Genomic DNA, 14,685 nt, shown 5'->3' with positions numbered 1-14,685 from the left:
TTCTTATCTCACACCTGAGGATGCCGAAGACCGGGCAAAGTGGAGAAGACTAAGCAATAAAGCGGACCCTGGCGCTAGGCCGGTAAAACGCTAGGTTGAAGAAGAAGAATTGTTTTGGTCTTAACTATGTTTTGATTGATTTGATTATCTCTCACGAAAACCATTATGCACAACATGAATAGTGAGGAAGGGCCAAGGTGATAGTGTGTGGTGACATTAGAATGATGACTGCTTGCAGTTATGTAGTTGTTACCTAGCGTTAACACGGGTGGTGGTACTGTCAATCTCCTTGATAAATTGTATTACTGTAATCGTTGCCGCATTTGAAACAATAATGCAATGCTGCTGCACTCGTCTTCCGAATATCACCTGTAGCTTGATCTGACTCTATCTATAACCTACACTATATTCCGTGTCACATCAGAATTTTCATATTCTAAGAGAGTGTCTGAGTCTTCTTCTAGAGTTGTGAAATATTCCGGTATTTTTTTCATCTCCAGGGCCCATTATTAATTGTTTCCACCCAGGTTGCGGATATGATCCAAACTCGCACCCCGGCTGCGGCGTTAACTGCGGCAGGACTTGCTCCACCTATAAGAAAAAAGGTGTAGCCTGCATTCTCATTTGCTACGACAACGGATGCGACTGCAACGTTGGCTACGTTTACGACCCTAACGTCAAGAAATGTGTTTTACCCAAACATTGCAGTGAGTGTTTTTTTTTCATACTAGGCAAACTTCTTCGTTTCTTAATGATTTGAGTCTTTTAAATTGCACCTTTTTTCTTCCTATATCATTTACAGTAAACTGCAGCAAATTATGATTGATATATACATTTATCAACGAAGTAATCTAGGTACATCCAAAAACCTACCTACTGTTCCTACTGAAAATCTAAAAGCAATTTGTAAAGAGATGTATGTTTCTTAATTTTATGGATTTGCTGTCTAATGGTGACAAAAAAAATCTTAGTCATGTTATGTCTAGTTATGCGACATTTATTCATGCATCTGATAAATAAAACATGTCCACCCTAAGCCCTTTCCCAGCACGTCAATAGCTACGAGATGATTTTTGCGGGATTCATTAAAAAACTATTCCTACAGAACTGGACCTCAGTGAGATAGGGCTCTTACGTGGCTGTTTTTCACTTCCTTGACATTTTATATACACTTACTTGATATTTTATTTCTAGCACCAACATGTGGACTTAACGAAGTGTATTCGACATGCACCAACGGCGGCTGCTCTCGTAGGAACTGCAGCCAATTGAGCAAGCCTCAAATTTGCATCGATAGAACTCCCGAGTCCTGCACCAAAGGATGCGTTTGCGCCGAAGGCTACCTGCGTAATGCCAATGGAACTTGCGTTCTTGAAAACCAGTGTCCTCAACGCGGTAAGTGATCATGATAATACTTTTACAGGACCTCATCATACATACAGAAAAATTAGTTGTATTTAAATTTCCATGTGGAGAAGACCGTCTAACAAGTAAGACCGTCTTCTTAAGTTCTTTCGTCGCTTGTACACATACTCCACATACAGAAGGTTGGTAAAGCATAAGGAGCACAGCTCTTCCTTTCTGACGATGTCTGAGTGAAGTACGTGTACAAATACAAGAGTTCTTGCCCTATGACCGTTTTCCCAACCAAAAATTGTATTTCTCTTCCCCACATTGACCTGAGTACGATTGTTCGTAAGCAACTCTGAAAGATCTCTTCTAGAGACCATTGATTCTATTTTAATCCTATTTAATTTGACAACTCTCAAAGCTGTTTTTATACAGTTTGGCAACCTAAAATGAGTGACGTATTTTACATAAAATCATCATCTACATCATTATCTTGCCCTTGTCCCATTCACTTGGGGCCGGCACAGCATGTCTTTCTCTTCCACACCTCTCTGTCACCCGACATTTCATCATTCACTTGCGTTCGTTTCATATCATCTCTCACGCAGTCCATCCATCTTTTCCACGGTTTTCCTTCCTCGTACTTCGCTCCACATTCATTCGTAATACCTTTCTCGTCACACGACTTTCATCCCTCCGCATCACATGCCCGTACCACGCTAGGCGATTTGCCCTTATGTGTTATTTAACGTAAAGTAAGATAATTTAACTTTGAATAAGAAAAGTGTTATTGAATGCAGGATGCGGCGGTGATCCAAACGCAAAGCCCGGCTGTGGTATAAACTGCGGACGGAGGTGCTCTGACTACAAGGTCAAGAATAAACAACTTATCTGCCCGCGTTATGTATGCAAGCCTGACAAATGCGACTGCAAGGACGGTTTTGTATTTGACGACAATCTTAAGAAATGCGTCGTGCCAGAGAAATGCAGTAAGTACCTAGACATCATTTTTAGTTCAATAAAAAAGGAAACCACTTGCTCGAAAAAAGATCTTATTTCATGCAGGTGTACTGAAGGACAAAGGCCTATATTGTTCCAGCGGGAGTTATGGATTTTGAAAAAAAAAAGCTATAACTCCATAGGGGCTATTCATAAATTACGTCATTTCAAATTAGGGGGGGGGGGGGGGGGTCTGGACATCGGATGACGGTAGCATGAAGTAGGAGGAAATGGGGTAATTTGAAGCATGATTTTTGGATGATTATAGGGGGGGGTATACGCGGTGGTAGCCGAGTGGATATGACGTCCGACTTTCAATCCGGAGGTCGCGGGTTCAAATCCTGGCTCGTACCAATGAGTTTTTCGGAACTTATGTACGAAATATCATTTTGATATTTACCACTAGCTTTTCGGTGAAGGAAAACATCGTGAGGAAACCTGCATACATCTGCGAAGAAATTCAAAGGTGTATGTGAAGTCTCCAATCCGCATTGGGCTAGCGTGGGGACTATAGCCCAAGCCCTCTCGCGCATGAGAGGAGGCCTGTGCCCAGCAGTGGGACGTATATAGGCTGAAATGATAGGGGGGGGGGGTCCAAAATCGTCAAAAATCGATGACGTAATTTATGGACAGCCCCATAGGGAATTAATTAATTATGTCACTAATTCATACGAAAGAAATAGGTGATAAGTAAAATACTTTGTTTAAAGTCAAGGTATAAGGGACTTTTACATTTAAAATAATGTCGATTATAATTTAATATTTTTGTATGTAAATAAATGATTAAAAAAAATGTTTATGTTTAAAAATATTTAATTTGATTAATTTTATAGCTGTTTAAAATATTTTTTACACAAAATGTTAATTCGTGGCTGAATGCCTTAGGTTTGTGCCTTCGATGACTTCGGTGCCTAACCTGTCAAGAAATGACAATATGGCGGACGAATGTTCGAAATTTCACCGTATTTAATAATAGGTAATATTAGGCAAAGCTCTGCATAGGTGGCACCTTTGTGGCACATACAGTAAACAAACCACATTGACACATCACACGTCACGTCAATCACATGGCCTACCGCGAAACAAGAAAATCGAAATTTCGTTATCTAATCTCTCTATCACTCTTGCATATTCGAGCGATAAAGAGGCAGATAACTAATTTTCGCGTTTACCGGTAGGCCCTTGTTAACAAACCGCCTTGATGCATCAATGTCATATTTTATTGTCTGTGAAAACTTGTCAAAAAACAGTTTAAGGCACAGTATGTATAAGTTAGTCTATGAATTTACTGAGTCGGTAGTGCTGCACTCACCCTATTATTTAGCTTAAACTTTAGTTTTTTCTTCGCAAGTAAAGGAAAGATGAAAATCATTGTGTGTAACTCCGGGGGTAAGAATATTGTAAGCTCGTCTTTAATTTCCTCCTCGCTTACAAAATCTCACTTACCCCCCACGTTGCACAATGACTGTTCAGCACCAGAAACCGATTGTCGGTGCCCCGGAAAAAACGAATATTACGACACGTGCATCAGTGGCTGCTCCAACCAGAGCTGCAATGACATTGGCAAGATCTTCCACTGCCCGATCCAACCGGCTGTGTGTAGAGAAGGCTGCCGGTGTAAAGCAGGATTTTGGAGGAATGCTAACAATATCTGTGTGCCCCAAAGCGAGTGTCGTAAGTACCTTTGAAGTTTTTGCATTTAACAAATAAAACGTTTGAAAACTATAACCTGATTAGCGGTTTTTTTTTAATCTTAATGTAGCGTGTATCAATCATACATTGGACTTAAATAGACTAATAATATCATAACCTTAACGTATAGCCTTGCCATACACAGTAAGTAATCAGATATAAAGTATCATGTAGTTAAACTGACTAGATGTTTTTTCACATATAGAGTAGGAGACTTAAATCTCAGTAACTTAATTGTAATTTGCTGTGACGTATTTTCTTCTTCTAGCAACATCAAATAACAAATGTACGGGTCAAAATGAATTCTTCGACACATGTATCAGCGGTTGCTCGAATCAAACCTGTGATTCTATTGGCAAGGTATACAACTGTCCGATTCAACCAGCTGTTTGCAGGACTGGCTGCCGATGCAATCCAGGCTTTTACAGGAATGCTAGCAATGTGTGCGTGGCAGAAAGCAAATGTCGTAAGTACTGTTCTAAAAGTTATAAAACTTACAAGATTTAAAGAAATAAGAAATTACATAATATGTATTCTTAGGACATTGTTATATTTCTAATTTAAACAAATATAATATTATGAAATCTTTAATTTTAGGCAAAGTTATCGTAATTACATTGTATTGCTTGCCTATGATATCACTTTGATTAAATATTTATCCAGTTGTTTCAATTCCCAGACAATAGTTTGCGCGTCATCTTCATGTTATCCATAAAATTTATTTGTTTTATGTCTGGGTTTTATTACCTACGCTCATGTGTTTTATTTAAGTTAACCATCCAAAAACCATCCAACTATATAGTAGTATACCCTATAATGGACACGGAACCAGTAATGGGACAAAAAAACACAATTCCTCTAAAATAAGTATATAAAAGTAGTTTATAAACACTGGATATATTTTTATCATAAATAAGAGTCCTAGAGCTGATTATGTTTGAATTTTTATTAAATTCGGTTATTTTTTAAGAAATGTGCGTCAACCCAAAAGTTGTCGTGCCACTGAAAAAAAATATCACTAAAAATTCTTAACAACTTCGCTAAGAGAGGTGAGTTAATTTATTAAATTTTAATTAATTAATACTTGATGAAAACTAGAATGTGTTTTGTTAATTGCATTTACCATGAGATAAGGTATACAACACACTATGTTGTGACTCCACAGATGTAAAAAAATAGTGGTATTTGGCCCAATCCCATTATAGGAGCTGTAAAACTGCATACCTCCTATGATGGGACAATTGACATAATGATGCTTGCCATGCCATAATTTCATGTTTTAAACAATACAGAAGTAAAATGTAGTTACGAAATATGTCAACCAGGAGGTATTCTCGGACTTAGGATAAATTAATATCGTTTTTCCAAACTTTTATTTAACTTGCCTTGTTAGTTAGTGTGGGTCAAATCTTGGTAGCTGAATTTGACCCACTTTTCGATTTCCGATTCAGTTGAAATTTTGTGTAAGTACGTAATTAAGTATGCAAATCGGATGATAATGCAATATTATGATAACATGGACTTGATCTGATGATGGAGACAGGAGGTGGCCATGGGAACTTTATCGCAATAAACCCTAACTAATTGTGTTTGGGTATATTAGAATTGTCTCGATGAATCTAATACAATAATAATTGGCTGTGGAAAGAAAAATACATTCAGCGATAAAAGCTTATACCAAAATTTATTTTTTTGCCATAACTTATTCCCCATTTCAATATTTTATACTGATAGAGCAATGTCCATTATAGGGGGCCCATTACTGGATCCACGTCCATTACCGGGGGCCCATTACTGGAGCTTTGGTGTCCATGACTGGAGAAAAAAAGCATAGTTTTAATTTGTTGATTATGTGGAAACTCATTGCAGTATATTTGATACAACACGCCTAAAACATGAAAGGCGGATAGGACTTTCATCTTTTAACACGCTAAGCGGAAGACCATTTACATGTACAAGGGAAATAGCATAAATACTCCAAATTTCCTCTTAAATGTCCCATGACTGGTGCTGTTACTATATTAAGTAAATCTCCAAACTATGGTCCAAAACTAACTCGAATAATATCTTCGTTGTGGTGAGGTTATTATTTGAATGACGCAGTTCTGAGGCAAAATTATTTCGTGAATGAGAGAAAACGCCCAAATAAAACCAAAAAGAACACTGTTATTTATACTTAATTACGTATTGAACTTGTGGATAATAAATACGAGTAGTTCCGATAATTCCGATTCCGAAGGCTGCCGAACAGTATAACCTCGTAAGGCTCATCATACAAAGTGTTTAATTTGAACCTTGTTGTATATAGTAAATTAGGGTGACTTTCGTTTGTTTTAGAAAACAATTAAACAAAAGAAATGCTACCTTACCTAGTTTCGAATTAAATTGAAACCGAGTGTATATTGTAAATGTAATGCACGAGGATAGTCCAATTGGTACCTACTGCTATCAATTGCAAATTGAAGTTATAGGTACCGTTAGACCGCCTTCAGTATCGGAGTTTCGTAACCTAGTTTCGATGTAAGTTTTTTTTTTATCTATTAGTAAAATTCAATAAAAACCTTTCAGCCACACCAGCTTGCCCCGACAATGAGATGTATAATCGTTGTCCCACCGTTGCCTGCGAAGGAGACTGGTGCCCCAAAAACAGGAACTCTCCTCAAACTTGCCCAGTGGGAATAGTGTGCGACCCACCCAGATGTACATGCGGCATCCTCGACAAAAGGGACCGTGTCACCAAGAAATGTATCAAGGCTTATACTTGCCGTAAGTTGTTTTAATCACTTTTTTTTGGTTCCTTTTGGGATATAACTGCCATATATGGCTTTGTATTAAGAACTAGAGGCTTAAGCAGGGCGTGGCTTTAAAAGAATGATTTCGTTTGAAAGTATTTTACATGTGATTATATTATTTCAGCACCATTCAAATGCGATGGCCCCAACGAGTACTACGACGAGTGCCCTGCAGGTTGCCCCGGCGAGAAATGCAGCGATTACGTCAACGGCACCAAATGCCGGGCTCCTTTCAAGATCGGCAAGATTGTCGTACCTTGCAAGCCAGCATGCAGGTGCAACAAGGGATACTACAGGAACTCTAAGAATACCTGCGTGAAAGCAGAACGATGTGGTATAAACCAATAATAAACCAATAATAAATGTAGTAAGCGTAATTTTTTCAATTGTTTTCCTTTAATAAAAAAATTACAATGTGGTATGTTTATCACGATTAGATATATATAGAAACAGATTAGGAAACGTTACGCAAACGGAAGACGCCTATTTAAAATTTAGTATCGCACTGTAAGCGTTACATTCAGAGAACGATACTGTTGAAGCGTTGACCTGTGCGCTGTCAATTTATTTGATAACTTGCATTGTTTTCGCGATAAGGACGTTCAATCCGTCACTCTCATCTCATTATATCGAGATTGACAGTGGCGCTGCAACAGCAACATTACGCTGCTGCAGTCATCATCCGAATGCAACCTTTATGGGGATAAGATTATTATCATTCCTTCTTTCCATTAATTTTGAGCACAAAATAAATGTTTAGTGACCACAAAAGAGTGTGGTGCTTGTGAATAGGTTCACTTAATTTGCGTTTATACTCCATCTATAGCCTCGTAAGTCCCCGCGTACAGTCGCCATCAGATATATCGGAGCGGCCAAGGTGCTCACAAATATCGGAACACGCCTCTATTGTCAGGGCGTTAGAGCGCGTGTTCAGATATTGTGAACACCTTGGCCGCTCCGATATATCTGATGGCGACTGTACTTGTACAAGTACAAATTAAATTCAAGTTTTGAACTCTTCTAGAAATAAAAGAAAGTTCCAAATTCCAAAGCGCGAAAATTGACTTGGGTATTTAGAGGATAGACGACGCCATGGATAGGCTTGTTGTTCAGAGCAGAGTTGATCCAGATTGCGCCCCTCAATGCGATGGACCAACCAAGTGAAGATTCTCACCGGGTCATCCTTACAATCTGTGTGTGCGACATGCAATAAATAGAGAAGCATGACAAGAAACAGTAAAAAAGGCGGCACAACGACCTCAATGACCACGACTACACTGACAAGAGTACATATAAAAAATTGATGAAATTTTACAGGACCCTTTGTCACGACCACCAAGTGACTATAGAAACGCCTTCCACTGCAAAGCTGACGAGTGATTATGACTAAGAAGAAGAAATAAAACATATAACCGATCGATATATTGACGACCGGTCTGGCCTAGTGGGTAGTGACCTTGCCTATGAAGCCGATGGTCCCGGGTTCGAATCCCGGTAAGGGCATTTATTTGTGTGATGTGATGACACAGATATTGGTTCCTAAATCATGGTTGTTTTTCTATGTTTTTAAGTATTTATATATATATATATATCGTTGTCTGAGTACCAACAACACAAGCCTTCATGAGCTTACCGTGGGGCTTAGTTAATTTGTGTAAAAATTTCCTATAATATATACTTATATCTTTTTATAAAAAGAATATGAAATTTTACAGGACCCGTTGTCACGACCACCAACACTCCAGTGATCATAGAAACGCCTACCACTGCAAAGCCAACTTCGGGTTCTAGTGGCAGCGATGCCGAGGCTAACCTAAAAGCTGGTGTCACTGTCTTCAATGGCGAATTCCTTTATGTAAGTTTTGTAATATTTTAATAACTTTATCAATTGGGCATTTCATGTTGGCATATAAGTGATATACCTACTTACATTATCAGCATTTCCTATCCTATAGATACGTTTTTGGTTACCGTAAAATGTGCTTACTTTGTTCCAAAATTTGCTCTAAAATGTAAATTATGAAATTAATATATTGTGGTAGGTACCTATGTTGATACATAAACCGATTTAAAGCGGACCATCACTCTAACTATCATAAATTGTAACACTGAAATGAGGAATAATAATCAGCATTTCCAATAGATACGTTTTCGGTTACCGTAAAATGGCTACTTTGCTCCAAAATTTGCTCTAAAACCCGAAATTTAATGTAAATTTTAAAATTAATATATTGTGGTAAGGTACTAGTGCTCGACATGCTAATGCCCAATAGATGACACCTTGCTGTCACCTCTATTGACAACTTAAGTTTCAAGATGACATGTACTGGGACCGTGTCGAGCAGCAGTACGTTTACCTTAGTTATGTTGATACATAAACCGATTTAAAGTAGACCATCACTAATATCATGTTGTAACACTTAAATGAGGTTACGATATAGTTTTCATAAATATAAAACTGTGCACAATTACCCGGTGGGGAGCAAAGTAGGCATAAGTATTTTACGGTAGGGAAAAAATAGGTAAGAGATATCCACGGAAATTTGTTCTTAAGAGCTAAAAACACAATTAAAGGATGACTCATGTCAGACCGGGCCGTGTCCGGGCCGGGGCTTCCGTCGCATCGTTTTCTATGGAAAGCAACACGTGATCACCTGTCATGTCATAGAAAGGTAAACGCCGGAAGCTCCGGCCCGGACACGGCCCGGTCTAACGTGAGTCATCCTTAAATAGCTTTCTGCAAGGTCAGGAATCGCATCCGGTCATGTAATCTAATCTATTTTTTTGTTTTAGGAACGATTGATAGCTGAGCCGGGAACCAATCATATTATGTCGCCATATTCGGTGTTCACTCCGCTAGTCCAACTGTTTCTGTACACCATCGGAGAAGCTTTTAAGCAACTTAGCACAGTACTCAATGTTTCCAGCAAAGAACAGGTAAAAAAACCCTTTGTGTGTACAAACTACTGTGTAGTACCTAGTCTATACTGTTATGACGAAAGTGGACGTCCACGCAAAAACGCTTTTTCATACAAACGTAGTCCCCATTTTCCTCTCGGGATATTAACATTATAGAAAATATTTTTGTAAAATTTTATGTTAATTAACCACAACACCCTTCGTTTGATTATTTAAATTTCTTAATTAGGTATTATCAGAGTTAGAAGCATTTAAAACTTTGTACATTTGTTTTTCGCTCCTAACTTTTATAATAGTCTAAAAATATAATAAAGTCAAACATAGCTATGGTTAATAAACAGCAAATTGTGTAAAAACATTTTCCAAAATTTCAATATCCAAAGAGGTAAATGAAAATTACGTTTGTACGAAGAAGCGGTCGTCGACTATTCTCTTTCTTACCTAACTGTCAATTCATAAACTTTATTGCAAATTTAGAATATCCACTTTGTTACGACTGTTGCTGTTACTATGGTATTCTTGGTACTAGCTTCCAAACCTTTTTTTGCAGATCCGTTCTGCATTCCCCAGTTTGGCTTCTTCCTTCGAAGGCCAAACCAGTGTCACCTTCTCCACAGCCGCCAGAGTATACTCTGATCTGAAATACCCGTTGAGTGACGGTTTTAAGAAAGATTCTGTCGACGTTGTACACGCCAGCACCCAAGAAGTCGACTTTAGTAAGAATACTGAAGCTGCGAATACTATCAACTCTTGGGTAATTTCATTTACAATTTAATTTTACAGGTTGTGTATAATATTTCTACAGAAAAATAACTTTATAGAAAAATATTTTTAGGTGCGTAATAAACTGTATGCCCCCAATAGTATTTCGACTGTAAATGTTTATTAGGGTCAATTTCTGAACACGATTTTTTTTCTGTCCGTGATGAAAATCGCGGGTTAGCATCAGATAATACTTACCATTTTTTTTTTACATAAAGAAGTCACACTTTCACACCGAGTTCCATATGAATTCACTGCTTAATTGGTTTTTAGAATTCATTTAAAAATACCTAAAGGCTCAAATTACTACTCCCGTGCCCTGTCCGGAATCTACTTTTGAGCATAATGAAAAATCCTACGAAAAATTTTACATTAGTATCACTAATTTAGCGTCAAATACTTAAACTAGATGATATTTACTATCACTGAGCACATACACTATTAACTTCATTGTGGTAAATAACTCGTGATCGAAGTTTAAATTTTGTCCGAGCGCGCGAGTACAATTTCGTCGGCAAAACTCAAAGGGCTCTGACAGCCGACGTCTGTATTTGAACCGCCTCGTGTCCCGCCTCACCTGTACTGGCAGTATTCGGCTGTTTCTCAAAGCAAGCGGATGTACGTCAAGCCGCGGCGTGTTCGAGCAAATCGCGTAAATATTTCGGAATCCGGGTGGGCGACAATTTTTTTCTAATTTTGATGCCCCTTATAAATTTTATTTCCCACATAGCTTTTCAATAACAATTGTCATATTTAGGAGCCCTTTATGTATCTTTATGTAAGCGATAACATAACAGTTTGATCAAACACGATTTAAATTTTTGGCGAATTTTTTTATTACGAATTCTAATTTCCGTGCCCTAATTCCCATGGAATATTTACCTAAAACAGCTGATTAAGTGGCACGAGAATTAGAAAGTATTACATATATTGTCAACAAATCTTTCATTGGGGACACTGTAAGTTAATTGGCAATGTTTACGTCATATTATTATTACATATATATATTGGCATTGAATATATATTATATGTAATAATAATATGACGTATAGCTTTCTATTTTACATTTAAGGAAACCTTAAAGAATGCACAAAAATCTGTGAACGGTTTTTTAGTATAAGTACTATAGTACATACTTACAGGGTGGACCCGAATAACCCGGGCAATTTTAATACGTAAGGTAAGGTGGGGTAAGACGACACTGGGGTAAGACTATCACTTGTATGGAATCCTCGTACTGTTAGTACATCAATGAATAAATTTATCATATTATAACATTAAAATATTATATAAACATAAAACTATTTTTGGAATTATTACATAATATATTATAATACCTGTACCTAAGGTTACATGAAATGAAACAAAATGAATCATATTTACAATGTTTTTTTTTGTAAATTTGACAGCTGACAGCGTATGCCGTATGAAGTTTAAATATCTGGGAGACCGAGCTTTGCTCGGAAAACATATACCTACCTAAAACCTCAAAAATGCGCGTTTTTCCAGAGATAACACCTAGCTAGATAGATTTTTCACCTCAGAAAACCCTCATATATGATCAAATTTCATCGAAATCGTTAGAGCCGTTTCCGAGATCCCCGAAATATATACAAGAATTGCTCGTTTAATAGATTAGTTGTTATAAATTAGCTTTTCTAATAGGTACAAGAAAAATTAAATATATCCTATTCTTACTATACTTATTATAAATGCGAAAGTATCTCTGTCATCATTATTCTAAGGTACTTCTAGCATACCCACAAGTTCCAAATTTGAAACGTAATTAGGTTTTATCTTTTTAAGCCAATAAAAATCTAATAATACTGCAATATTAGGCACGTTCTAAAGATCTAATAACTGCATAAATAAGTTTGTAATCCTATAGAAATATATGCGATAACAACGTTACCTTTTAGTTCTTACAATTAGTAGGGAAAGTAAAAGGTACACTACGATGTACGATGTGAGTATGAATAAAGATGTGTATAGTTATGATATGTGTATACATAGTATCAGTATGGTATGGGTATGATTACCCGAAAAGAAGGACAGCCTACAAAAAGAGATGGGATCCTATCAAAAACATTACATGTAAAAAGATGCAAGTCTCGCAACGCAGTTCTTCTACTAAAAAAAAGTTTTGAGATGTAATGTGAAACCAAGTCGGTTATTTTAGTCAGTGCCAGGGGGTATTTTTTTAGAAAGTTTTTTTTAGGAAGATTATGATATTTTTGAGAAATTACTTAACCAACCTACACTTTGAAGATTTTCCCGGAGGGCAGGGACACCCTGTATACCTATGTGTAAAGTAAGGCGGGATAAGACTAACTTACTTTATTTTGATCGGGGCAAGACTAACAGTATGAGGATTCCATACAAGTGATAGTCTTACCCCGGTGATAGTCTTACCCCACCTTACCTCATATGTGTTCAAACAATTTTTCGTGTTATGAATTTATGAAGGCAGCATATTCGATTTCTTCAGATTAACTTACACATTAACTTCTTCTCACTGTGCCCCTATTTATTTCTTAGTATCATTTCCTATACGGCCATATACCAGATCATACACCTTGTACCTATCTACAGGCAGATACATAATGACACTTTTTAATGAATAGTTTTGTATGTAAGGCGGACAAGTTTACGAAACTACTTTTGAGTAGTTTCGTAAACTTGTCCTTGTTTCGTATACTTTATTATGGTTTTGAAATATGTACATTTTACTAAGAAAGAGAGATTAGTTGCCATTAAAAAAAAGGAAACGATTAGTCAAATACGTAGTTTTTAGTGTATCATACTTTCGTAGATTTGTCGACCGAAACTAAAATTAAAGAACGTAAATATGTTCGATGCCACTTCAGTATGGTTGCAGTATATTATTGTAGATTAAAATATATAAAAATAATAGTTTTAACTACCAAAATAAGTTAAGAAAACAATTCCCGTGCCATGTTATAATTTCCGTCCTAGTAAAATCTAATTCCCATGGACACACTAATTCCCGTGCCCTGACCAAAATTTTAAATTGAAATAACTATTATAGTTTTATGAATATTTTTATCCCATAAGAAAATTAATGTTTATTATATTTTTTATGAAATTATCAGCATAATTTATTTTGTGTAATGTTGGTATTTCAAAATTCCATGGGAATTAGACAAAAATGCTCGTTTGGTGAAATTGACCCATTATGTTTCTATCTGGTCCGCCTCTGACAAAAATAACACAACTTGTTTTTAACAGACTCCAAAAAAGATATTTTATTTTTTTAATACGTAAAATATAAAGTAATGCACACTTATCATGCTACCATGCTTCATATTATCATGATGTATTTTATACATTTTTGTTATTTAACTTATAACAATAAATACATTTTATTTCAGGTCGAAAGCCAAACCAACAATAAAATTCATGATTTGATCCAGCCTTCTGATCTGTCAGCATTAACACGACTTGTGTTAGTCAACGCTATTTACTTCAAGGTAAATATCTACACGAATTAATGTAATACTGTAAACATTATTATTAACACAATTAATAACCCACCCATTAATTTCCTTTATTAAATACTAGCTTTTGCCCGCGACTTCGTCTGCGTAGAATTAGTACCAGCAGTTAGATTAAGTACAGCGCCTGGATAAAATCGAATGGCAATAATTTCTAGCATAGTCAGCTTAACTGCTTACACCAATTAACAGGCAATTCATTAACTTTCTCATTTCCACCCTCTTTAGGGATGACTTCCGACATAAAAACTATCCTATGTCCTTTACCAGGACTCAAACTATCTCTATGCCAAATTTTAACTAAATCCGTTCAACAAAGAGGTAACACACACACTTTTGCATTTATAATATTGAAGTATGGATTTTTGGTTATTTTAGGGTGAATGGCATTACGCATTCAACAAAAACAATACCATCAAGGACGCAAATTTCTACCTGAGCGATGGAACGACTAAAAAGACCAGTCTGATGTACCAAGAGGGACAGTTCAACTACGGAGAAGTTCCTGAACTCAACTGCACGGTAATTTCACACATAAGCAACTAAACTACCTATATTTATTATTCATAAATAAATAAATACGACCGGTCTGGTCTAGTGGATAGTGACCCTGTCTGCTAAGCCGATGGTCCTGGGTTCGAATCCCAGTAAGGGCA

General features: G+C 36.7%; 1 protein-coding gene across 1 annotated transcript in view; it reads left to right on the top strand.

Moving 5' to 3' along the window:
* Positions 1-14,685, top strand: part of LOC134793910 (zonadhesin-like) — a 48,584-nt gene that overhangs the window by 28,925 nt on the left and 4,974 nt on the right. Inside the window, exons 17-27 of the mRNA XM_063765625.1 lie at positions 528-707; positions 1,195-1,395; positions 2,151-2,339; positions 3,823-4,027; positions 4,247-4,266; positions 4,310-4,507; positions 8,549-8,688; positions 9,627-9,770; positions 10,303-10,506; positions 13,907-14,005; positions 14,408-14,551. Coding sequence (XP_063621695.1) covers positions 528-707; positions 1,195-1,395; positions 2,151-2,339; positions 3,823-4,027; positions 4,247-4,266; positions 4,310-4,507; positions 8,549-8,688; positions 9,627-9,770; positions 10,303-10,506; positions 13,907-14,005; positions 14,408-14,551 — 1,724 coding nt within the window. The remainder of the gene's footprint in view (positions 1-527; positions 708-1,194; positions 1,396-2,150; positions 2,340-3,822; positions 4,028-4,246; positions 4,267-4,309; positions 4,508-8,548; positions 8,689-9,626; positions 9,771-10,302; positions 10,507-13,906; positions 14,006-14,407; positions 14,552-14,685) is intronic.

Source organism: Cydia splendana, chromosome 9 (genome assembly GCF_910591565.1).
Source record: "Cydia splendana chromosome 9, ilCydSple1.2, whole genome shotgun sequence".
NCBI classification, from domain to species: domain Eukaryota; kingdom Metazoa; phylum Arthropoda; class Insecta; order Lepidoptera; family Tortricidae; genus Cydia; species Cydia splendana.
This window is presented reverse-complemented; position numbering and strand designations above follow the sequence as displayed.